This window comes from Poecilia formosa, unplaced genomic scaffold, assembly GCF_000485575.1.
Source record: "Poecilia formosa unplaced genomic scaffold, Poecilia_formosa-5.1.2 Scaffold182, whole genome shotgun sequence".
NCBI lineage: Eukaryota > Metazoa > Chordata > Actinopteri > Cyprinodontiformes > Poeciliidae > Poecilia > Poecilia formosa.
Window position 1 is genome coordinate 334182 of NW_006800121.1, and position 24833 is coordinate 359014.

Consider the following 24833-nt stretch of genomic DNA (forward strand, 5'->3'; position numbering starts at 1 on the left):
AGCGCTCATGTTGCGTTTAAAGGCGGCTCGGAAAAACAGGTTACGAAATGTTAACAACGGATTAAACACTTTTAACTGCTGAAAAAGTGACAGAGGACACAGATATGGGAAGTGTGGAAGCCTCTACTGTATCAAATTGACAGAGGAATAACAGAGAGTTGGCCATTCTAAGGTAAAAACCCAGCGCATACAGCGTTCATGTTTTATTTTATTATTATTTTTTTTCTTCATCCAGACGGTTTCCTGCGCCCCTCCTAGGGGGCGCGCCCCACAGTTTGGGAACCTCTGGCTTAGCCAATCAGTGCTGCGGAGGAGCACTGTTTGAAGGAGCTTCACTCTCAGCATGGATTTGAACTTGTGTCTTTAATAACTTCAGCAAAACTCACAGTTTTTACCAAATTCTGTAGCTTTCTGTGTACTTCAAAATCTGCTCGTTCGTCGCATCTTTTCGGGTCTGCTACTGCCTCTCGTGCCGTGGGGTGGTAACACAACTAATATAATTACATTCCTAAATCAGAATACCACAAAGTCTTTATTATTAATTTTTCATTCTATTAAGAATGTAGACCTAATTAAATGATCTAAACAAGACCTTAAAGTGGTTCCAGTTTCTCTCGATGGCCAACCTGTTGAAACTGGCAAATTTTAAATACCTTGGGTCGTTCCTGGATAGTCGGCTCAACTTAGCTGAAAACTGACTATCTTTTTAAGAACTGTTTTCAGAGATTCTACCTTTTAAGAAGACTTAGTGATCTTGGGGTGACCGAACTAGACTCTAGTTGTGTCACCCCCATGTCTTGAATTTGGGGGGAAAAAAAATATAAATTTATCACTACAGAAGGGTTCAGTGAATGCGCATATGAAACTGGTGGGTTGGATACCTCAAAAAAGGCTAAGAACCACTGGGTTTAACAGATCCCATTTTTGTTGCTCTTTTGAAAATATACAGTGTTTTGCAAAAGTTAATTTGTAATTATTAAGCGGAAGCAAAAGTTTCGCCGTTTTTCACATTTGGAAATCAGCAACCTTTCCTCTCTTAACCCTACATAGCTGTCTTCCCAAGTCACTAAAGTAAACAAGTGACACCAAAGTCCAAATGCATGCGGCACTTTTAAAATTTTTACAAGAAAATGGTGTATTATCTTCCTTCTAATTACTCATTATGTTATGTTGTTAGTCAACATGTCATGTTTTGGACATCTATTACACAAAACAGTATTAAAATAAGTCAGGGATTGAGATTGTGATCTGACAAATCGTGAAAAAGGGGTGTAAATATATTTGTAGAACACATGACCGACTGCAAGGTTGTATGTTTTATGTTTGCTGTAACCTTTTTTTTCCTCCATTTATTTTATGTGCATCATAGATAATATAATACAAGTATATTTTCAAAAGAAAAAAAAAACATGAATGTAATGTCTAAAAACGTCCACTAGGGGTCGGTATTTAACATTATAGTGACCTACAAGCAACTAAATCCCAAGTTATCCAGCTGATCAGAGTCCTATGTACTGATTTAGAGGTAATGGCACAAATCAAACACTAGGGGGAGCTGTACAGCCACGTCACAGACCTGGTTAACCGCTGTTTGTCTGCACTGCTTCCTGTGGTCTTATCATCCCCTTGTGTGTTTTTAATTTAGCCTGATATGCTCAGATAGGCACAGAGGGACTTCCGCCACCGCTGCCACTTCTCACCTCCTCTGTATTCTCTGTACTCACTGTGTTTGTGCGATTGAAAAGTCTTGGCGTTGTGTGCTGGCTGGAGCTTCAGCTGCAGACGTTCAGGGTCCACATCGGTGAGAGGGCAGCTGTACCTCACTTCTGTCCCTCTGGGGTCAGAACTCACAGCTGGGTTCACGCAACAATCCTCAAACCTTTAAAGGATTGATGTTCGCGTCAGTTCAGAAGCAGAGGAAGGCGGGCGCGTCTTCAGCTTTGAGTTTGACTTACTGTGCTGTCGGGTCGCGTTGACATTTCAGCTGGTAGGTGACGTGATAAGCTAGCTCTCTGCTCACCTCCCAGCTACACGTCACTTCCTTCTCTCCATCCAGAACACAGTCCAAAGAGGGAACCTGCCCGAGGTCTGATGTGAAAGGGAAGGAAAACGATAGTTAAACCACACTGCTGGAAAACACCAGACGTGGTTCCCACAACTAAGAAAAGACCCAGAAGATTGAAGTTTGAAAAGAAAGCAAAACTGTTTGTCACTGCATCATTTTACCGGGATTTTATGTAGTAGACCAACAGAAAGTAGTACGTGATGAAATGGGTAGAAAAATGCTCATGTGGTTTGATTTATGTTTAGTCCCTCGATGTCAGTACCGGACCTATGATCCGCTGCAGTTACAGCTGTTAGTTTTTAGTGTGCACGTCTAACAGCGTACAGCAGCTCGGAGGTCGAGTCAGAGCTGTTGGACCACATATCAGACTGAAATCCTGCTTTCACACTGAAAATGTGTGCTCTCGAATTATGGCAGAAAAATCCCCCATATTGCAAAGTGACAAAGTGTGAAAAAGCTTAAAAGGTATTTATGGCCCCTCTTTATTTCACTCACCATCTCCAGTTTTCCAGCTCGCCACAGGACTCCATTTGCTCCACCGGCCCACGCCGGCCCTGGCTCTCACTCTGGCTTCGTATCGACGGCCGGGAAGCAGCTTCTGCCTCTCCAGTCTCGCGCTGGTGTCTGCCACAGCCTCAGTCTGAGTAGAGACGTGTGTATTTAATATTAAAAACAAAATTTACTAAGCACCGACACACTGTCTATGTCATATTATTGTCTATTATGAGTAGGCCGTGGGCACAGGGTTGGCTCCCTTTGAATCTGATTGGTCAGCCTGCCTGGCCACACCCACCAGAACGGCCAATCAGTTTGTTCATATTGTACTTTGTTCAGGCCATGACAGAAATGCTCCTTTTGCTGCTTGTTGTTGACTGTTTCAAGATTATTTTTTTTTTTTTAATGGGACATTACACATTAATTAACATTTACATGTACTTACATTACTAAGTGGCTAATTTCCATTGCTAGTCCCATTGGCAGGCTACTGTGCAACAAAACTCTTCATAAAGCCAGTAATTAAGCAGTTGTTTACAATTTCTAGTAAATAATTTCAGTCATTTTCACTTTAAGTTGATAAATAAGTTAAATAGAGTCAGCATAGTGGTAAAAATAGAATTAAGTTTAAGCTACGCTAAGCTAATCAAGCTAATCATGCGACTAGAAAAAATAGCCTTTGCCCTAAACAACCGCTGTAACAAACAAATCCATGTGTTTTGTTTAGTTAAATAAATAGTTTGGTTATTGGAAGTATTGGCCATTTTAGTGTGACAATCTCTACTGTAAAAAACAACTTAAACAGTAATGTGGTGACTTGTTGTGTGTGTAGCTTACGGTCCACCCGTCCTCTGCCTGCGTCCTGAAGCTGAGCTGATACGAGAGGTTCTGGTTCAGGGAGGACGATGGAGGATACGGACTGGACCACCTCAGCCGGTAGCTGCCTTCGCTTTCCTCAAACGCAGTCAGACCCCCAGGCGGACGTGCCCTCACTGTGCAACACCACCAAACAAAACCACCGTCACTCGAAGGCTTCGTTTTGCTCTACTTGAGCTACTACAGTACATCTAGCTGTTGCTCACGGTGCTGAACAAGATCCAGAGTCGAGTGTTTGGAAGACGAGCAGAGGCTTGTTGTCTGGTTGTTCATGAAGAAGACAGCATGGTTGATTCCTATGCCAAGCATCGAAGTTTTATATCTGCACTGGACAACTCCATCCTTGGTTGTCTTTTCGTCTTTGAAATGCACACAGGGCTCACTGCATAGATACAGACGCCGATCTGTTAGAGTGAACCTCAGCTGTAGAGAAGGTAACTTCTATAAATGTTGCTCTTGTTCAGTCTGCTCTGTTTACCTCCTGCCATTGTTTTCCTTCAGCCAGACCTGCAGAGTCGTGTTTGTCGGCGCCTTCCATTTGCAGTCCACATGGGTCTTGTAGTCATTGTGGCATTGCAAGGACTGCAGCCAAGGCGACACTGCAGAGCGACAAGGAAGAGTCAATTTATTGCTAATAATTCATGACTCAGGAAATGTCTAATTTTGGAATTTTGCAATCCCAAATGCAGAGGCGGCCCTAGCCTGCTTGGCGCCCTGAGCAAACCACCTTTCTGGCACGCAAGATGCCGCCATCGACCAAATGGTTATACGAGGGGATTAAAGAGGCAGGTCAGAATTGTTTTAACCCCTTAACCGTCACCCTGTAAAGGTTTATATCCAGAATTTTATAGTAATTAGCTTTACTTGAGTAGCTTTTTGGTTACAAATAAAAAGTTTTACCATGTTGTACTTTTTTTTTTTTTACTTTTACTTCAGTAATTTTACTATGAAATGTCTTTCTACAGTATGAGTAGCTTCACTGAATGAATAACAAACATATTTTAACCAAAACTTAACCAGACACAGACACACGTGAAGTTTTTCTTTAATTTTTGTGAGTTTTATGCTGATAGAAATTGATTTGAAAAAAATTTTTTTTTTTGCCTGCTATTGTTATTTTGTAATTATGTTACTTATCTGAATTGTTTTGGTTTTGGTCTTCTCCAAATAACTTCATATTTTGGTCCGTCTGATTATGTGATTTAAAAATATAAAATGATTTTGATCAGTTACTCAATATGTGAGTTTCATTTTTACCAAATACTTTTTCACTCTTCCTTGAATAATTTCGTAAATGCCTACTTGTTGCTTTTACATGAGGAGAAATATGGTGAAGTACTGCTACTCTCACTTGAGTACTACATTTTCTGGGTACTCTACTCACCTCTGCTTATATGTAATTCACTTGTCTTGTAATCATATTTGCCATGACGCAGATAAACTAAATTTAAAATGATTAAGAAAGTCTCACAAATTTCATTCTTTTTGCTGTTTTTAAATGATTATTATTAATATCTATTTCAGACAGATACTCACTGCCGTTTGAGCTGCTGCTGTCGTGAACGCCACAGCGGTCCGGACCAGAGAGGAGAGCCGGGTTCGGGAGAACCAACCACATCAAGACCTGGAGGAGAGCCATCCCTTCAGGAACCACGGAGCCGCGTTTCTTTTCCTTTTTCTGATCCAGATCAGCGGCGTTTCTTTCACATCGTCAAGACGCTCTTGCCTCAGAGGTGAGGCTGTGTTTTTTTTGTATGTATATAAATAAATAGGGAGCATAGATGTGTGACAGGCAGACAGAGAGAGAGAGAAACAGTCCATTTACTAGAAATAATGTAGAAATGAGTCATGATCACATCACCAGTAGTCTTCCGCTCTGAGTGTATGCTTTTTGTGGGATGTCACCACACATCCGCCTTCCTCTTATCTCGCTCTCTCACATGTTGTTAAGAGTTAAAAAAAAGAAAAAAGAAAGCATTCGCTCTAGAGAGCACACACACTGGCATGAAAAAATAAATAAATAAATACATGGCATTATTTCAAACCTTTACTTTTGCAGGTATTTATAGTTTAACCATCAAATGAACCAGAAGGGAAAGAACAGAAAACCTCGAGCCACAAGACAAAAACAATCATCTCAGTCTTTGTGTTTTTAGGAATTAAACATATTTTAAAAAGATTTTTAAAAATAATTCAAAAATAATTTACTTAAAAAGAATTTAAAAATGTTTCAATAATTACTTTAAAGGGTTTAAAATGATGACATTTTATTATTTTAGTATAAAGAATTAAAATATTTATTTTTGTACAATTATAGTATAACTGCGATTAATGTATGCTGAAAAATTTACAAATTAAATCAAGTAAACAGAATACATCTGCAGCTTTAATCAGTCATGACAAACAACAAATAATTAAATCAGTTTTCAAATCATCTGTATATGTTTTAACGCGGCTTCCCTAATAAAAACGTCAATCGCTTTAATTTAGCAAAACAGCAAAAAAAACTCTCAACAAACACGGTGAATTCCTGCAAATATATTTTGAAGTTCAAATTATTTAAAGCGTTTCGAAGAAAACAAAAAAACACTTTAAATTTTTCAGTTTGAAAAAGGGGAAACGGCGCATAAAGATCAAATAGTTTCAGAGAAGAAGTCACAATATGGCTCTGTAAACGGGGGGTTTTGGAGGGTCTCTCGGCCGTGACCTTTACCCTTTCAGCTGCTGTTTTACAGTAGCAGGTTGGGGGAAATCCCACAAAGAAAATATCAGGAATCCAGTTGAAAAAGTGAAAAGAATAAAAACTCAATCTGTTGATGTTTACAGTGTTTTCTGACGCGAAACCATCAGGCAGAGATAAATGAAAAGAGGCAGCGATTCGCATAAAAGAGGCAAGAAACTAGTAAAAGAACCCCCACAGAAAACATTTATTAGCGCTAAAGTTATGCCTATATAACGTAGAGGGTTTCATCGTCTAATCCACCCCAATGGAGAAAAAAATTAAGACTTTCACTTATTAATACAAGGTTAAATTGATCACATACGGTAATAATAATCACCTATGATCTGACTGCAGGAATACCTGAATATATTTTGTAATATAAAAAAAAACCTCACCCAATTACTTGTTTTCTCCGGGTGAGGAGCTCCTCTCCTTTTGTCCGACGGTCGTCACTCCTTCTTTCTCGTCTGACGGCTCCTTATGAACGCTGACGAGAACTCTGTGGGAGTTTCCTGTGCGACTGCTTCAGTTTCCCCTTTCTGTCCAGACCGACTCTCAGTGTCAGCTTGTCTGTAAGGCACAAATCAGTGGTTTTGTCGAGGAGACGCCTGAGAACCCTAAAAACCTCAGCGCACATCAAGGGAACGCGTCCTGGGATGTTGCTTACTCATTTGTCGGTGCACAAGCATGTAGTAGGTTGCAGATTGCAATCTGCTCGACTTTTAAGATAAGCATGAGTGAAAACAAACAACCAGCGACCGCATTTCTTTTGAGATGGCAGCATATGTCCTTCATGTGGCTCACCCCACATGCAACTGAAACTCTGCCAGGATGTGCCACTATATCTTTACACTCGGGAGATATTGCCAGCTACACTAACTCGGCATGTGATCACGCAAAGTTATTTTCCATTTACAGTGTTTTTCTTACACGAACCACTTCAGATATTTCCAACCCGAGACTCTACGTGCTCGACAGAACGGACCGGAGCGCTGCAGCAGCAGCAGCAGCAGGTAGGCGTAATTAACACGTCTTCAAAGTGTGTTCATTCAGCATCAAAGAGCGTGCGTCACGCCCACTCGTTCTCAGGTCGGTTTTACATCTTAAACGCAGCTATTTATTTAAATTGAGTGACTAAAGATCAGAGCTGAAACAATTCTTTTTTAAAAATAAAATAGGATCTTGAAAATGAAAAATAAAACGGGACTTTCTTTAATTTTACTTTGGCTATAACGACGGTAGCTTATTGAAACAGATTGTGATGGAAACAGGTGAATTTATTGGTACCAAACTTATTTGTTCGGCCACAATTAAGCTTCTTTAATTTTGTATTGTAATGGGATAATCTCACAGCCACCAATTTTTAACTTTAAAACATTTATTCAGCAGGAAAATAAGAATAAACAAGTAGATAAATAAATATTCTTAGGGGGTCACCAAGTCTCCATGGCAACCATGAGACACCGTTTATGCGCAAAGTCCATCTGAAATTATGTCATTAAATGTTTCTTAACCTTATGAATACAGAAACATGCATCTATTCAGGCGTTGCAAATCTTTATTTTACCCAGATTTTCATTTTATACATTTTCTGGAGTGAAAAAGCAGGAAACATCATCATGTAGGAATTTGGGGATTTACTCTTGAAAAAATTCTTTGTAGCTGAAATCTAACATTTTGAACCAAAAAGGCTTAAATCTTTAAGGTTTGCCGCAATTTCCCTGATTGGAAATGAGATCTAGATAGAGCGGATTCCTTTATCTGGCGTGACTCTTTCTAGTCAGCCAAAACTGTTGAGTCAGATTGTTCTGCTTCTGACACTTTTGGTTCTGTTATTGATCGTCTCAGAGCTTAAATAACCGGACAGTCACAGTCATTACCGGCTCACGTTACTCACACATTCACCAGCTAACGACACCTAGAGTGAAATGTGATTTCAATGCTTGCACTCGTTTCGTGCGTTAAGCTGAAAAAGCACCAACAGCATTTGTATTTTAGATGAGTTGAACTCAAACGTTTTCCTTGGATTGTTGCAGCGTTTCAAGCAATCTGCAGAAATATTAATTCCTCAAAGCCAAAATTAGAAACTGCATTGTGACAAAGAGATGTTTCTCAGATCTGCTTTCTCAAACGCGTTAGCCTTTTTTTTTTTTTTCTAGAAAACGGCTGCAGTTCTTACTGCGCCTTCCAAGTAATGTTACAATTTAAGCTTTTAAGTTTTAAATCACTTTTCGGATATCTGCAGAGGCTGCAGGAAGTTTTTGTCGCGACTTAGCAAGACCGTTTCACAAAGTGAGAAAAGGTAAAATTATAATTTTTTTTCTTACCAGAAAATTAAATTAATTTAATAAATAAATCGGGGTGAAAATGCAAAACGAAAAAAGAACATTTGGGAATCATGCAACTGCAGGAACATGCTGCGAAATACTTTAAGTTACTGTGGCGAAACGACACAATCTGAGTTATGTTTCAACAACAACAAAAAAAAAAAAAGTCACAATCCTGGCCTCTAATAGATATTGGCTGTGAATTTGGGACAGCACAGTCAGCTCTTCAACCCTAAAAAAGGTTTAAATTAACTATTTTTAAAGTGACAAAAGACTAGAAAGAATAAACAATGACACATATTACCTGATAGGGTGAAATTATTTTTCAGATGGACGCAACAAAACCGTGACGTTACCCACGTTGCACAACCAAACAGTTTGCGTTTTACTCCTTTCATCTCAATGCAGATGCACTGTGCTAAGCTAGGAGATCCATAGAAGGCAACATATTTACTTTACAGACACAGAATTGTGTATAATTTACATAAGTTTGGACCCGTATTAAATATAGTTTTGAAACAGTAAATGCATCAACTTCATAAAGATTTTTACTGACTAAGAACTGAATTTGAAATCTGAAATCTTGTTGACTTTATGAGCAGTTCTTTGGTAAAGAGTGAATGTTGACTGGAGGTAGCATTAGCATTAGCTTACGTTAGCTGATTAGCAAGTAAAAGGTTATCCTAAGTGAACAAGCTGGTTCTTTGGTGTAAATTAAAGAGAATATTATGATGCAGGATCAGATAAGCATTCAGAAAAGTTCAAATAAAGTTGTGGTAAAATTCAAAATGGCGGCTTGTGAAGAATAGCAACGCTGGTGATAAACTCTCCTCCAGCCTGGGTCACAATTCTAACTTCTGTCCCAAAATAATACCTCAGCATTTATATTAAAGAAATCAGCTTTTGCTACTGAGTTAAGTGATTTATGTATGATTTATTTGCTAATTGAAACTTTATTATTTATTTCATTTATTTATTTAATTTATGGTAATTTTCCAGCTATTTCCATAGCCTTTTTTTGTAGTGAAATTTGAAGCTTTCATGCATCGATGTTGTGTTTTTTCTTTCTTTCAAATTGTAATTAGAATTTTTAAAAATAATTTTTTATTCTTACGTGAATGTCTACCTTCCTGTTGTATTGTTTGGGCTTTAAATGTCTCTCTGCTTCTCTTTTTCCCCAACTTGCATGGTTGCAAATGGACTTTACACATTCATAAACGCTGATGTTCGCAGTGCATATCATTTAAAAACCTGCTTTGAGGAACTTTCATGCAACAAAGATAGAAGCTGATGATTACCTCAAAATGATTATTTTTTAAAAAAAACGTCAAAACCAGAATGAACTTTGAAAGATGAAATCATCATCAGCGCTCAAAAAGTATCAAACTCGAGATCGTTTACTGACATCAGCGCTGCAGTTTATTTAAAAAATGAGCTTGACCCTTCATGTGTTTTCTTTTTAGCCCTGACACTTCCTGTCAGCAAATAACTTTTCACACCTCTCTGAGAAAAGCTGACGAGCGAAGACACCAGTGCGACCAATTCCTCAATTCTTCTCTCTGTTTTTTTGTTTTTAACTCTTGTTTGTTTTAGCAAAACGACAGCGCTTAGTGAAAGAAAGCTACACGCTAATAAAGGCAACGTGCACGATTAAATTAAAACCACTTTATATACCGTATGAGCCACCCAGTTTTGTAGGTTTTTGTCACTGTAGAACGGCTAAATTTAAGCAGACGTAACTATTGGTGCAGAACAGTCAGCATGAGTGTTTTGCAATGCAGCCTATTGGAGTCCAGGGTTGTTGCTGGGAAGCTGCTTTCTCTAGAGAATCAGAAACAAAAAAAAGCCAGTGTTTCTAAGAAATGAGGAACTCAACATCTCATGACTTCACGCTCTTAAGAAATATATGAGAAAACACAAAACTCAAGATGTATTCATGTAAAACCACAGAGTGTAGAAAGTAGCACGCATGAATGTGAAACCAGCGTATGAGCGATTCTGATTGCAGATTTGGATTTTGTCCATTTTTTTTACGGTCTGGTGGCCTAAAAAATAACATGAGACAGTAAGTGTCCCCATAAAACAATTTTTCAAATTATGTTAAGAGGCTTTATTCTGCTCTCTAATGTCTCTAGTGCAAATTAAAAGAGCTAAACTGCACACTAATGATGTGGAAGAAGCATAAAGCTTCTGGGTGCCGATCTAAGGCTCAACTCTGCCCCCTAGTGGTCTCAAATCAAATCTGCTACTGTGGAGCATTTTCCCACAGAGCTGATTAGCTCTTAAACAATTAAATTTAATCATATAAATAAATCCAATAATTCTGATATGGACACAACACAGATCACAAATTCTAGCTGTGCAGTAATTATACCCAAGTATAGTTTTTGCATATATTTGGTTAAAAGGACAAAAATGTAAAAAATAAATAAATAAATAAATAAATACTATTTAAGTGGACTCTCTTACTCTAATTTGATATGGATCAAAGAAAGTTTGCAGAAACTCTGCACAGCCTTCTGATGAATGTACTTTACTTTATTTACTCTTCAAAACATTTACAAGCTCCATGCAGTGCAGTCAAGGTACTTAATATACTTTATTTAAAATAAACATCTAAATAAATAATGAAGCACATGTTGTTGTTTTATTCCTTTATTTAAAAATTTAAATAAGATCTGTTGTTTTTCTCGTTTTCGCTCTTTCGTCGTGTTTATCGGTTTATTGTTTGAACCAGATTCAGATCTGCTGTGTCTTTAGTCAAACAAACTGAATTGAATTTAGTAAAAGTCAATGATGTAGTAGGAGAAACAACCACCAGAACAAAAAAGAAAACAATTTGACCAAACATTTACATGCCCAGCTTAAATCCACTACATGTTGAGGCCTAATGGTGACAAAGGGAAAGTACCATCAGTTTTTTTTTGTTTTTTTTTTTGGATTATTTACATGACACACATGAGTGAATGTGACTGCAGCAAACCCTTATTTCCCTAATAACACAGGAAGAATTACTGCTCACTGTTTGCATACGCAGAAGGCTGAATTCATCCTGGGCTCAAACAGAGCTCTTCATTTGCACAAAGTAATTTCTTCAAATATGTACAGCAAGATGTTGCCTTGTTTGCAGGACATGTGAAAGCAAATGTAAAGCGACAGTCTCATGAGCGGGTTAGAGCCACAGATACATTTATTATCTTTGGTCATTCTGGACAGTTTTTCCCGTCACCGTCGGCCTGCGTTTTGAAAACGGACGGCCATTTTGTTCGAACCAAAGCTTCAACAAACGTCTGGAAGTTGTGGCCAAGGACGGCCTGGACCTCTGAAGGCCCATGATTCTCTTCCAGATATCTTTGTTTTGATATCTTTCATGATATGACACAAGGAAGAAGCTTCTGCCTTCAGACATCCGCAGGTCGGCCCCCAGTTAACTCAGATGTTGTAAATAAGAAGCTTATGAAGCAACAAGTCAGACGTCTGACTGGTTCAAAAACAATCTGATCAAAGAGAAATGATCTGGGTAACTGACCTGAAACAGTAGTTACTTTACTCTCATTTAATTTCAAACATTGAGAAAATTAAGTTTCTTTTGGTCACTAATCACCTCCCAGGCAGTTATAAGCCTGGGAGGTTTTGCTTGTCAGATCATCCTGTTTCCTGCCTGTTTATCTCCTCCAGTTTTCTCTGGTAGTTTCAGTGTCTGACTCAGCATTTGACTTATATTACTTTCAATAAATATTACCTTAAAAATTAGACTTTTGTTCTCCATCTGTTGCAGCACGTATCCTAAAAATATCAAGAACCGCCAGAGAACGTGAACGGGTCGAGTCAAAAGAAAGGATGAAAATAAACACAAAGATACACATTTGCCCACAACAATAATAATCCATGTCGCTATTAGAAACAGATTATGATCGGCAAGATTACACCGGTCTGCTGCTGCTGGTGCTTAACGACGCGGCTTTCGCAACGCACAGTCGGCGTGTGTGGAGAGAAATAATCTGTCAGGCTAATGAGAAGGTAATTTGAGCTAATTGGATCGATGGCTGGCGCATCTGCAGATGTGGGGAAGGACGAACTGCCAATATGTGGAGTATTTGAAGCATCGCAGCGCTTTAAAATGACGTGGTGGAGACGGTGACTATTTCTATTATTTTATCTGTCTTAACTCCAAAACAAAAACACGGTCTGTCGCACATTATCCTGATTCAGTGCCGAGTTGGATTTCACAGCCATTTAGGAAAGTTGAGCTCAGTTAGATTAGATTAAAGTAAGATTAAAATAAAGAAAAAAAAAAGTCAACACTCAAATACAAGAGAAAGCCTTGAAGCAATGATAGATATTTGATGTTATTATAATTGACTTCAAACGAGTTTGTTTTATTACCCCTCAACACTCTGTGCACCCGGTGCCTCTCCTTGGATGTTGCAGCTCTACGGTCAGAGGAAACTCAGCAGCTTATCAAGCAAAATCCTTCAGAGCTGGACCGACGCCCGAGTCGCGTCCCCGTCCCCCTCTCTTGGACAACGTCCATCTATCTCCCAAAATGTCCATAGCCAGAGTAACCGATCTTTGTGGTGCTGCCTCACATGGATAAAGCGCATTCCTCGAAGCTCTAATATGTTTATACGCTCAGCATGGTTGATTTTTTTTTTTTATTCTTTCTTTTCTGTGTGTAAATGGACTTCCACTGTCTGTAATACATTAAAGCAACCGGGTAAAGACGTTTCCACTTAGCTAATGCGTCCTTGGGTAAATAAATAGTCACCTTGGCAAAACTGAATTCTCACCAGCTGAAGCTAGCTGAGCAAAGTCTCTGCCACAAAATACGGAAAAAACCAGGAAACTGCAATGTGATTTTAGTCTCTAGATAACCGCTTATGGCTGTCGTGTCCTATTAGGATGAGAGTTGAGATGAAGTTGGCACCTTCTCTCAAATCATTTCCAGAGGTGCAAACGGACCGAAAACTCCCAGCGGTTTCTGTGGCTGCAGAGCGACGCCCTGACACGGGTACACACATAATACACACATATTGTGATTAATGCTTTACAAAATGGGCCATCTGGCCTCTGGCTCCAATTAAACTGACTTATAAACTCAACCGACCCAAATGGAGATCAGAAATATTCCATCAATGGAAATGGGGCGCAATATGAAGCACTCTGAAATTCATATTATGAGCACCTAGGCGTTTTTAAAAATAATTATTTGTCCCTGAAATTCATCAAAATAGTTACAGTCAATTTAGTATGAGCTGTGCAGTTCAAGCTCAAGTTTATGACTGAATGAATAAGTGGAAGAAAAGGAGCACCGATGTATGTATGCATCGTATTCATCTGGCAAATATCATCACAAAAAGAACATTATCCTGTTGTCACTGCAGAAACACTAAACCTTACCAAGTATTTTTAGTCTAGGTTCTAGTGCAAACATCTCAGTTCACTTGAAATGAGACTCACTTGCACATAATTTTTTTTTTTTAGCAAGAAATGGAGGCTTATTTTAAGTAAATAATTCCTTAAAATTGATTTAAAAAAAGTATTGGTTTCATTGGCAGAAAAATTAACTTATGGGGAAAAATGTCTTGTTATGAGTGAAATAATCTTGGAACGGGATAATTTCACTGATAATTTGGGTCTGGGTTTGTTTCTGTTGGCACGTGTCTCTGCTCAGAGGCCAGTTTTTTGCTAATCTATAACCCACAGCTATAAAGTGCTTTTAGGCTCCTGCTGTGTGACACCACACCCTCCATTTAACCTTTTTTTTTTTCCATCTCCTCCTCTGTCCTATAGCCTCCGGTTCATTGTCCTTCATCCCTGAGTTGAAGGCTAAACTGCTAGTCTTCCGCTTGTTGTGTCCAACGCCATCAGCACAAACTCTTCCTCAGGTCGCCGTCTCCTCTGGCTTCCATTTGTCACTCACTCTCCAACAAAGATTGCTCCTCTTCCTTCTCTTCTTCCTTCCTTCCTTCTCCTCACCCTGTTTTCCGCGCCTCCTCTCCGAGCCGCTAACTTATCGCTCCGAAGTTGATTGCAGAATCTGGACTGCGCCGCACCGACTCCAGATTGGATTACGGCGTGATTTAATGGATGGAAGGACATTCCCTGCGCTCTGGGATTGATTGTCTCAAGTGACTGCCGGCATTGCGACGGCTCGACATGAGTTGTAACAGCCCGTTAAAGGTTACAGTCGTAATAAAGGGGCGCTCGGCCGGTACCAAGCATTTACTTTCCCATGAATTACGCAGTGATTATGCTTCTGTGAGTGCGTCCCGATGAACTCTCCGCCGCTTTGCCTCTTTTTTGCCGCGCCGCTCTACTTTTAATCTGCCTCCGTTCCCCATTTAACCTCAAGTACGTTGCTGAGGGTATTCTGTCATTAGCTTCTTGCTCTTTCATCCTCCTCTTCTCTTCTTCATCAGTTCACCTCCCTATCCCACCATCCGCTGGAATCCCTCCTATCCCAACCCAGAACACCCCTGCTCTCTCTCTCTTTAACTCTCCTCCTACCTCCCTCTTTCTCCCCTTCATCTCACCTCCAGCAAGCCGGAGCACCCCTCCTCCTTCTCTTGGATCGTTCTAGTCCACTTTTTCCCTCTCTCTCTCTCTCTCTCTCTCTCTCTGCATCCTCTTGTCTCTCCTCCTCACCCTTTCCATCTCTTCCTCCCTTGTCCTTCACTCCTCTCCAGCTGCCAGAAGCTCGCAGGCTCGGCGCCCCTCCTCGTCCAACCACTGACGATTCCGAAGCTCTCCGGACAAAGACCTCGCCACAGAAGGTAAGCGTCTCTTCTGAGGAGTTTGCGCGAGTGTCTCGTTGAGTGTGTGTTCACTGTACCTGCTTCAGGACACAGGTGTGGAGATGATGGGGTGTCTGCAGTAGAGAGAGGGAACAGGGGGGGGAAAAGTATGGAGAACATGAAGATAGTGATGTGCAAGGAGGAAAGTGAGGGAAAACCTTTTTGATAAAGGCTGTTTTAGTGCAGCATTGACAAAAAAAAAAATGCAGTATTGGACAATAAGACACGAACACAGAGAAGACAGAAAGGGATTAAGAGCTAGAGAGGATGAGGATGAAACCAGACCAGGAACGTTTTTAAAAGAAAAATTTGCTTGGTGATAAATTTTTTCTGCAAGCCTACAAATGCATCGGCGCCTGCCGCCTGCCCCCCTCCTCCTCCTCTTCCTCCTGCTCCTCTCCCGTACGGATCCCATTCACAAACAGGACTAGCCAATAGTCAGTGCTGATTGGTTCCCTGAGCGCTGCGTTAGAGTGTGCATCTGTTAGTGTGTGTGTGAGGAAAAAAAAAGAGAGGTAGATATGAAGGAGGGGGAAAGGACATTACATTCCTGTTCAGGTGAATCTTGGGAGAGAACGGCTGAATGAAGCTGTGGCGTGTGCTCTGGTACATTAACATTATCTATAACGTCGCCGTCCATATGCCACACTGCTGCAGTGATGGCGATGTGGATTTGTGGCTTGCCGACAGAGAGATAAACCCATATCTGAGCCCTTTTAAAAGACATTTATTATTATGTTTGATACTCAATAAACTGAACATTTATCTGACCACCTAGAAGTAACATTAGGTTACAACTAAAGTGCAGGTGATGAATAAACTTAAGGAGGTGAAGGATGAGTAGAAGAAATATTTGATCATATTTAGCTCCCTTTGCAACTAGTCACCTAGTTGGTAAGTACAGTTGACTTGTGTGTAATTTAATGTCAGCGTGAATGCAGAACCTCAATGTTAGAGAACATTAGTGGAGTTCCAGACATCTTTGAAGGCCGGGTGCTCAAGTGGCAGACATTTAAAGCAGCGTTGAACATTTTTCCATCAATCAAAAATGATCCACATCCAGATCTCTCCAGTTATGGCTGTCCACCTACTAAGCAGAGAGGCAACCTAGAGGCGAATAGTAACTCTGGATGATCCACAGTTCAAGGGACAGAATTTATTCAACGGACCCTTTTTGGTTTAGTTCTGTAAGAGTGGCAAGAAGAACGTCATTGTTGAAAGAAAACCATTATAAGTCCAGTTTGGCGTTTGGTTTTAGCACAAACCACGTAGGGGACACAGAGAACCTCTGAAAAATGATGAAATATGCAATGGCGATGAAGCTGATGTCAGGATGACTGGGGCTAAATGCAGATCTCTCAAACGCTGCATTAAAGCATTGACCTTTTTTATACAGCCACAGGTACAATGGCATAGATCAGGTAAAAGCAAATTCATAAACTGGCCCAGAAAAAAATTCAGACTCTAATCCAGGTGAGGTCTTGAACACTGACCCATCCGTTAAATCTGAGTAAGGCTGTTCTGTATAGAACGGGACGAACATTTCAGTCTCTAGATGTACAAACCCAGTAGAGGCAGAAGACAGCAGCTGAATGAAGCAAAAATTGGTTGAAGTATTGACTCAGGGGGCTAAAGACAAACCATGCTGTTCTGCAAAATCCCATGATGTTTGCCTTTGTAATGTGACAGAATATGGGAAGATTCGATGAATACTCATCATTTTGCAAGGAAGCATGTGATCAAATAGCAGCAGTCAAGTCGGAGTTAATTTTCGCAGGTTTTTATCTTCCAGATACCTTAATCACCTTCAACTAATGCTCTCTTCTCACATTAATTTGAAACAAATGGACACTGAGAATACACTTTATGCTCTATCCCCTTCTCCTTTTTAGCACATGCAGTTTCTTCTCTCATCACATCGCACATCTCCACAAACTACATCACCACTTTTCCATTAACGATACAAGTCGAGTTTGATGCATGGTTAAATATTTCCACCCGATTTCTTGGGAATTCGCTGATTTCACGAGGATGAAGCTCGGCGAAGTGTGAAATACCCAGGTGTGAAATTATGTTCCTGTGGGAGGAGACCTCGCAATTTCGCTGCAGGGTGTGACTGAGAATATCAAAGTCAAGCAGGCAGACTGAGTAGTTGTGCATGCCTGTGTGTTTAAAGGGTTTTGTTTAGACCTGGCATTAACCTGGAGAAATCTGTAAATGTCCCAGTGGCTAAGCCACCTTCCATCTGACCCGCTAATTTGAGTCCCTCGCCCTGACTGATGGATTAACACACACACTAACACTCTCTCACCGTAGAGTGCTTTTAAGCAATATCTACAAGCAGTGTCGTTGGCATTAACTTTGATTACAGACTGAAATGTACCTTACTTGTGGGGGTTTATGGTACAGATGAAAGACAAGTTGGTGGTAGATGATCCTCCATAGTGATCAGTTGTGTTTAAATGGCTGAGAAAAGTGATTTAAAAGTCCAAATTATTGTGATAAACTTTCATCAGTTGCAAAGGCAAATGCTAGTCTGGTGGATGTGACATCTTCATGCTAAATCTGTTTTAAAATGCCTTTATGAACTGGCCTCTCTTTGGGACTCCTTCAACCCTTCATAAATCTCTAAGCACTGCATCAATGTGCAGAGTGTCAGCAGCAGCGTTGAAGTTTAAAATGGATCACGACTTGTGTTAAAATTCTGTCTCCAGCTTCACACCGATTGGGCTTTGTGATTCGGTTACTTGGCTGTTCAGAGTGATAACTCCGCCAGATCTGAGCTGGATGGGTTTTTTAAAGCCAAATTTAGGATATTTGCATGGTCTAGTCAAAGTTTGGACTGGAAATGGCATGGTATGTCACCAAACAAGCTGTTCACTCATGACACGATGTGCCTGAATTAACTAATTGTGACATGAAAAGAGGGACAATCCCTTCATAGTGATGTAAAAAAACTGATGGTTGGTTATGACAAATACTTGAAGCCCGTTGTAACTCCTAAAGTCGTCACAACAAGCTCTTAGTTTTAATTAATTTTCACACTGAACCAAGTGATTTAACACCGACTTAAAAAATTCACATCATCACTCAGGTAATGCATTAGGACAGAGTGAACAAGTGTTTATTGGTGTATTACCATCTTGTTTGTTTCTATTTCCACACCTGTTTATGTCAGGCTACACTTTTAGTGCTCTATGCAGTCGATGAGCGCCTCCAGGTGGTCATGTATCTGAATTATTGAGTTATTTGAAGCTTGCTCAGTGCAGACAAAGCATCTGGTAAGTGTGATTATGTAATGAAGTGACTGCAATCACATTTGTTTGGCTCTAAATTCTGCAGCAGTCGCTTATAGTGTGGAAGTATTGATGACGACTTGATGTTGTGGTGGCATAGCTGTAGACCTAATGATGTGATAATATGCCAAATATGCACAAAGGTGGATCTTGGACATTATTTAGTGTCATATGGCACAGAAATCCAAGCAGATCTCTAGATGTCTTAACCAACTTTAACTCTGGTTTTAAGTCCAGGCATCATGCAAAGGACAAACTCAGAGATTGAATCACTTGTAGAGCATCTCTGATTACCTGTCTAGGTTTAACCTCAGCATTTATTTGTTCCCTCATGAATCAGGGAGACATTGAGGCATTGGCCTTGTAAGAGGTTTTAAGACAGGAGATGGCTTTTAAACTAGGAAAGGACAAGTCTTAGTCGTAAAGGGGTAAAATGTGTTATTAATGTCTCATAATCACATCCAAAGAGCTGCCTTACTTGTAAAAAGATCACATAAAACTCCTGCCAGTGCCAAGTGTGAGCTGTGCTAATGGGAGCTACTGAAAGGTCAAAGTGAAAGTGTGTGGACTGGTGTATGTGAAGATTTTCCACCTGAGAGTTTTTAGAGAATGTGAGGACAGTAAGACCTGGATTTACTTTACACTAAATGCCTCAAACTGTTGAACTCTGATCAGCTTCCTGTAAACAATGAAAGTGTTTGTTGTTAGTGCAGCTTAAGTGCTCTTTTTATAGGATAAATGTAAGAAGAGATCTTTAAAAAGAGACTCATCACATTATGATATAGATACAGAAACATCACATTTTTATGTTGCTGGTATTTTTCTACCGGTTTGATATTATGAGTGACAGCAAAGTGGAAATGTCTTGAATAAAATGCTTTCACGATGTGGTTGTTGTTATGAAGGTCATTTTACACAAGGCTGACACAATGACATAATTATGAACTGACATAAAACTGCAGCTAAAATTTTATTACACATTTTGTCCTGAAATTCATGTTTAATCCTTGGCTCACGTCCGTCAGTATCAATTAACATCTAAGCACCTGTCAATAAAAGTGCCACTTATAATCCAGAAAATACGGTCCAACTTTTACATGATACATGGTGATGGCAGTATCATGCCGGGGGGACGCTTTAGGTCAGTGGAGTTGGTCAGACTCAATGAGAAGCTGACAGAGCCTGAGATATCTTTCCAAGAACACCTGACTGAATCGTCAGCCTGTATATCTTTAAAGCTGCTACAGACGTACCCCAAAAAGAGAATCTACAATGTATTGACATCGGGGGGTGAAAAGTAATGGATAGCACCCTTTTCAAATTTTGACTTTTAAGAAATATTAAAACTAGTGCATTTGCACATGAAGTTTCTATGTTACTTGAAATTCATCCACGTACTTTGTAATTTCCTGGCTTAGGGATTGAAGCCAAGATTTACCTCCATCATCCATCCTCCCATGAACTCTGAAAATCTTTCCTGTTGCTACTAAAATAAAAAATAAAAAAAACATCAAACGTATGTACGGCACAAAGGTCATAGATACTTTGCCAATTGCCCTCTGGTTCCCGATGTTCCCTCCACTGCACAGGCCTGTGGAGCGTGGTTGAGACCGTGTGCTGGTAGAGGGACTGAACGGAGGATGATGGAGGAGTAGCTGTTTGCGTGGGCTCATGATTGAAAGTGAGAGATGTCAGAAAGGGGTCACTGAGTTGCAAACAGTCAGAAGGGGAAGTGATTCAGCTTGTTCTTTCCTCTGGTTGACCTTTATTTACTACAATCCGGCATTTAAAGTATTGTCTCTTTTTCTTTTTTCGGCCTATTCTTCCTTCTGGTTTCACACACGTTGAGTTTTTTTGTTGTTTTTTTTACAATATTCCTCTCATTTCATCTCCTTTGTAAATACAGCCACCTTGTCACCGGGGTGCCAGAATAATTAAAACTCCTCGCTGTAGAGCAGAAGTCTCTCTCGCAGAATTTGCATTTGCGCTGATTTTTGGGAAAAGCACAATTAACCCCCTGTAATGCCCTTTGTTTTAATGACATTAATTAAAGTAGATTTTGATAAAAATCGGAGGAGAGAGTTCCATGGTTCTCTTGAGCTGATAATAAAAAAAAAAGGAAACCACATTAGTTAGCTATGCAACAAGCTTTCCTTCAATCTGCGCAAAGCTCTGCAAGCTGACAAGTAAAGGCATAAGCTATGCAGATGACATGCACTCTTCTACCTATTACAATTACGCAGCACGCGCGCACATTAATGAATGCTCCTGTTATTGTAATGGTCCCTGACAGAAGGCTGTGATAGCCATACTCACTCCCCAGAGTTTTCACTGTTCAGATGCTGCCAAGGTCAAGGACAGATGTTGTGCGATGTGGCCGAGAGCTTGATGAGCTGGCTGATGCACACGTTGATCAATGTAAAACGTGGTCTGTGCTGCCTGTTTGGGGCTTAATTTTGTCTGTATGCATCTGTAGACATTAGAGAGTCATCATACGCCAACAGCCTTTAATAAGGCATCATAAGTGTGGAGTAAATAGAATCTGTTTGATGCAGGGGGTTTTTGTGTGTGTGCCAGTTTATAGTATTCTGCCAGACAGCTGGACTTTGTCAAGTCATGTGAAGGTCCTGCAATAAGCAGAAGGGCTCAAGTGTTTTGGTGACTTGCAATGGACGCCACACACCTTAGGACATAAGGTCATACGCTTGGTTGTACCACTGCAGCTCGTTTTATCTCCTCTCTGTTCTTTGTGTGTGCGTGCGTGTGTGGTGCTAATTTCTCATAAGCCCAACATGCAATGGTGCACGTGTGAGTACATCTCGCCATAATGTTCTGAATGGAAGGCGCTTCCTTCTCGGGGGAGGTTCAAAGGCTATTTGAGTAATTTAAATGATTGGCCATGTTTGTGGGCACAGAGTGTGACAGGAGTTTGAGTATATCCAACGAGGACGAAAAGTCGCTGCTAACTTTAGACTGTCACCGAGGTCAGTCCAGAGCAACAGGAGTCCGCCCATTTCCAATTAGAAAACCCGTGACCCCTTAAATGAGATCATTAACAAACCCGCGGTCAGATGGGACAGAGAGCCAGAAAACGGATAGAGAGGTCTCTTGTTATTTTAGCCTGGGCTTTTTTTTCTTTTCCCTTTTTTTTTTTTAGAAAAAGAAAATTAATTGGATGATGATGTGACCTATTTTGTCAAAGCCACTTAAAGTAGCCATCTTTGGGGAGCAATATTTCGGTATATATAGATGTACTGTCCTTCTCAAGCACTGAGACCTAAGGTTATACATCTACTTGGTCAATAAATGTTAGCCAACAATGAACATAAAACTCCCATATTACTTTTTTAAATTATACAACTTAAGATGGAAAAAACATCTTGAAGATTTCAACACAGAAATCACCTTGTCTACTGGGGAGGAGGCAGAGTTTATTGCTGAGGTAGTTAGGAGCTTCCAAGGACCATGAGAGGATGATATTTGCCTGGATTTCTCTCTGGACATTGGACATCTGGACCTAACACAAACCTCTTCAGTGTCACCTGAAGGACAGCACATGTTGATTGTGAAAATAAAGTCACCAGGGTCAGTCTGAAAATGGAGACTCCAAAAGTTTTGATAGTTTTTTAACCTTAGATGTAGGGTGAGGTGTATAGCTTCTGTCCTGGAAAAGGGACGGTGGACCTTCATAGTCGTGCCAAGGGGAAGGGGTCCGGAGACCATTTACAGCCACAGTGGCATTTTGTGTGGGATGCTACTGTAATATTTGGTGCAAGGGATACTTTCACCATTGAATAGTGTGTGGGGGCTTAGGGTGCTTTTAGATACGTTGAACTCGATGTATAATTAAAGAAACCTTCTGCAGCCCAGTATGGCCTTCACTTCTGTACTAATACTCTCTTGTAATTAGTCTGTTATATTTCTTTTTTTCCATAAGAAATTATGTTTTTGTGAAATGTCTTATCACTTTTAAAGAACAACCATTAATTGATAAGATCAAAAAGAACTCTTGACATTTCTTTTGACTTTGTTGGAGGATAATTCATAGACTTTTCTGAAGACTTAAGATCAGTAAACATGCTAGTGATATGCCACAGTCCATTAACCATACATAATATATATCCTTTTATATGTTCCATCATTTAGTAACTTGTCAACATGTCAAGGAGACTTGAATACGTCACAGAACCTTTTATGAATAAGACAGACAATAAAATAAGGGACAAGTTATCTCGTCTTGACTTGTTCGGTCTTGACACCAATCTCACTCTTTCCTGCTTGTTACTCCGAAGGTGTTCCATTATTGCCTTCTGAAACATGCCATTCTTTACAGTGTGTACATAATGTGACAAGAACACCATGTTTTGAACTGATATATATCTTTTGAACTTTCTATTTTTATGTCTTTGAGTCAGACGACAAATCTAGGCTTTGGTGTGCCTACAACAAAAAACACAAAGCCTGTAGCTGGCTTAAGTCGCTTTGGGAATTCCTTAAATTTTGGTTGGTTCTTACTACTTTCACTTTAGTGAGAGTGCACATACCTCTGAAGTATGCTGAATAACGATCTAGCAACAAATTGCACTTTAAGTGTGCCATCATTCAGCTCAGCCAGCAGTGTTATCCATGACACGAATGACAAGGCCTTTCCTGCGGCCTTGCAAAGACGCATTCATTGAGAACAATATCCATCAATCCTGCTAAGACTTGTCATATTCCAGGCCACATTTAGTCCCTGAGAGGCACGGATTCCAGTGGTGAGCTTATTTTCCTTTTTGAGGTAATCATGCAACTCCATTTGAGGTAGTGACAGTGCAGATTAAGGTCAACGTGGGTAAGGGCAAGCAGTTGGAGTTGGATGTAGTAAGGGCAGATGATCTCTGAGACCAACACAACATAGGATTTCCTGGTTTGTCGTGAAAACAAACTCTTTTTATCCTTGTCAATTCTTGGCATTGTCAAAATGAATGAGTTGGACTGAAGTGCGCAGACACAATTGATCACTTAACTTTAGTCAATGCAGTTAGTGGTAATCAGCGATGAAATGCCTCAAATGTAGGTATTATTTAATCCGCACTTAATTGTCAATATGCTTCACCATTTACAATGAGAAATGTCTGAAGACTCTACACAAGACCACAGAATATCTTGTGGGTCAAAAAATCTAGGCTTTTGGTTTTCTGTCAAACTCACACCAGCAGCTTCATGTCTAAGGCCAACACTCCTAGATTCACCCATCAATCCTTTCTGAACCTGTTCTGTTCAGACGCGACAATGGTTCTGTTTAAACTACATAAGGCTGAAGTCCTGTCATCTGTCCTGGTTCATCACAATTCGGCACATGCCCAGAAAGAGTGTACTGCTTTCAGTAGACGCTCAACGTTGGTCCAGTTGAGCCTCACTCCGGTTCTTCAACGTTAACTTTTTGAAAGAAAACTTGCTTTTGTTATGCAGAACGCAGCCGGCTACACTGATGATTTATGATTCATCTAAGTGAGCTCAAACAGGGGCTTGCCTTTGTTGTTCCATGAAAACTCTGTTTTGCTTTGTGAGTTTTTAACTGTTCAAGCTCTCTGCTGCAAGGTCAATGGAGCTCCGCTCAATTGTTTCCCACACACAGCACTGCAGGGGCTGCCACGAGTGACAAGAGAGCAAGCTGCTGACCAGGCTTCCCTGGCAGAGGTACAGGCACAAATGGCACAAATTGGCATCTGTGTGCATATCTGTTGTGACGAGAACTGCTCACTCATGCACAATATGAAATGATGAGCACTCCTGGTGCACGGGTAGAGCCTGTACACTCTCTCATTCTGCAAACGCTGTGTGTGGAAACAGACTGCAAGTCCACGTTTAGGCAATCCTGTAAAACATGAACAACCTGGATCGCAGTGCAGATGAGACTTGTGTCAATGTGGAACTACTCGGGTAATGACTGAGAAATTCGATGGATGTTAGTCGATGTAAGATTAATTCCTAACTTCAAGTTGCTGCACAAATCCTCTTAATAGCATCAAGATGCTGTCATGTTGCTGAAGGTCAAATTTCTGAATAAGAAAGTTTGACAGCGTGTTCAGAGCCCTGTAGCACTTGCCCTTTTGTCCAGAGTTTAACCAGTGTTCCAGCTGTTACTTTAACATCCCATCGCCTCTTTTCTGTCCACCTACCCTTTCTCCTTTTTCCACTTGCATCGCAGACATGGACTGGAATACAAATTGTGGCTTTCTTTATTTCTGTTGCCTACGATGCTGCAGGACA

At 40.2% G+C, this 24833-nt stretch overlaps 2 protein-coding genes across 3 annotated transcripts in view; one reads left to right on the top strand and one right to left on the bottom strand.

The window, feature by feature from the left end:
• The window catches only part of csf2rb (colony stimulating factor 2 receptor subunit beta), a 55027-nt gene that overhangs the window by 5186 nt on the left and 25008 nt on the right, over window positions 1-24833 (bottom strand). For both annotated transcript variants that reach the window (XM_016678378.1, XM_016678379.1), the window contains exons 3-10: window positions 6554-6728; window positions 4973-5175; window positions 3915-4035; window positions 3643-3818; window positions 3398-3552; window positions 2561-2705; window positions 1956-2088; window positions 1725-1879 (exon numbers count right to left, since the gene is read on the bottom strand). In XM_016678378.1, the coding sequence (XP_016533864.1) occupies window positions 1725-1879; window positions 1956-2088; window positions 2561-2705; window positions 3398-3552; window positions 3643-3818; window positions 3915-4035; window positions 4973-5075 (988 nt within the window). In that variant the 5' untranslated portion in view covers window positions 5076-5175; window positions 6554-6728. The remainder of the gene's footprint in view (window positions 1-1724; window positions 1880-1955; window positions 2089-2560; window positions 2706-3397; window positions 3553-3642; window positions 3819-3914; window positions 4036-4972; window positions 5176-6553; window positions 6729-24833) is intronic.
• Window positions 15109-24833, top strand: part of pvalb6 (parvalbumin 6) — a 43986-nt gene continuing 34261 nt past the window's right edge. Inside the window, exon 1 of the mRNA XM_007565700.2 lies at window positions 15109-15261. The gene's annotated coding sequence lies outside the window, so the exon portion shown is untranslated. The remainder of the gene's footprint in view (window positions 15262-24833) is intronic.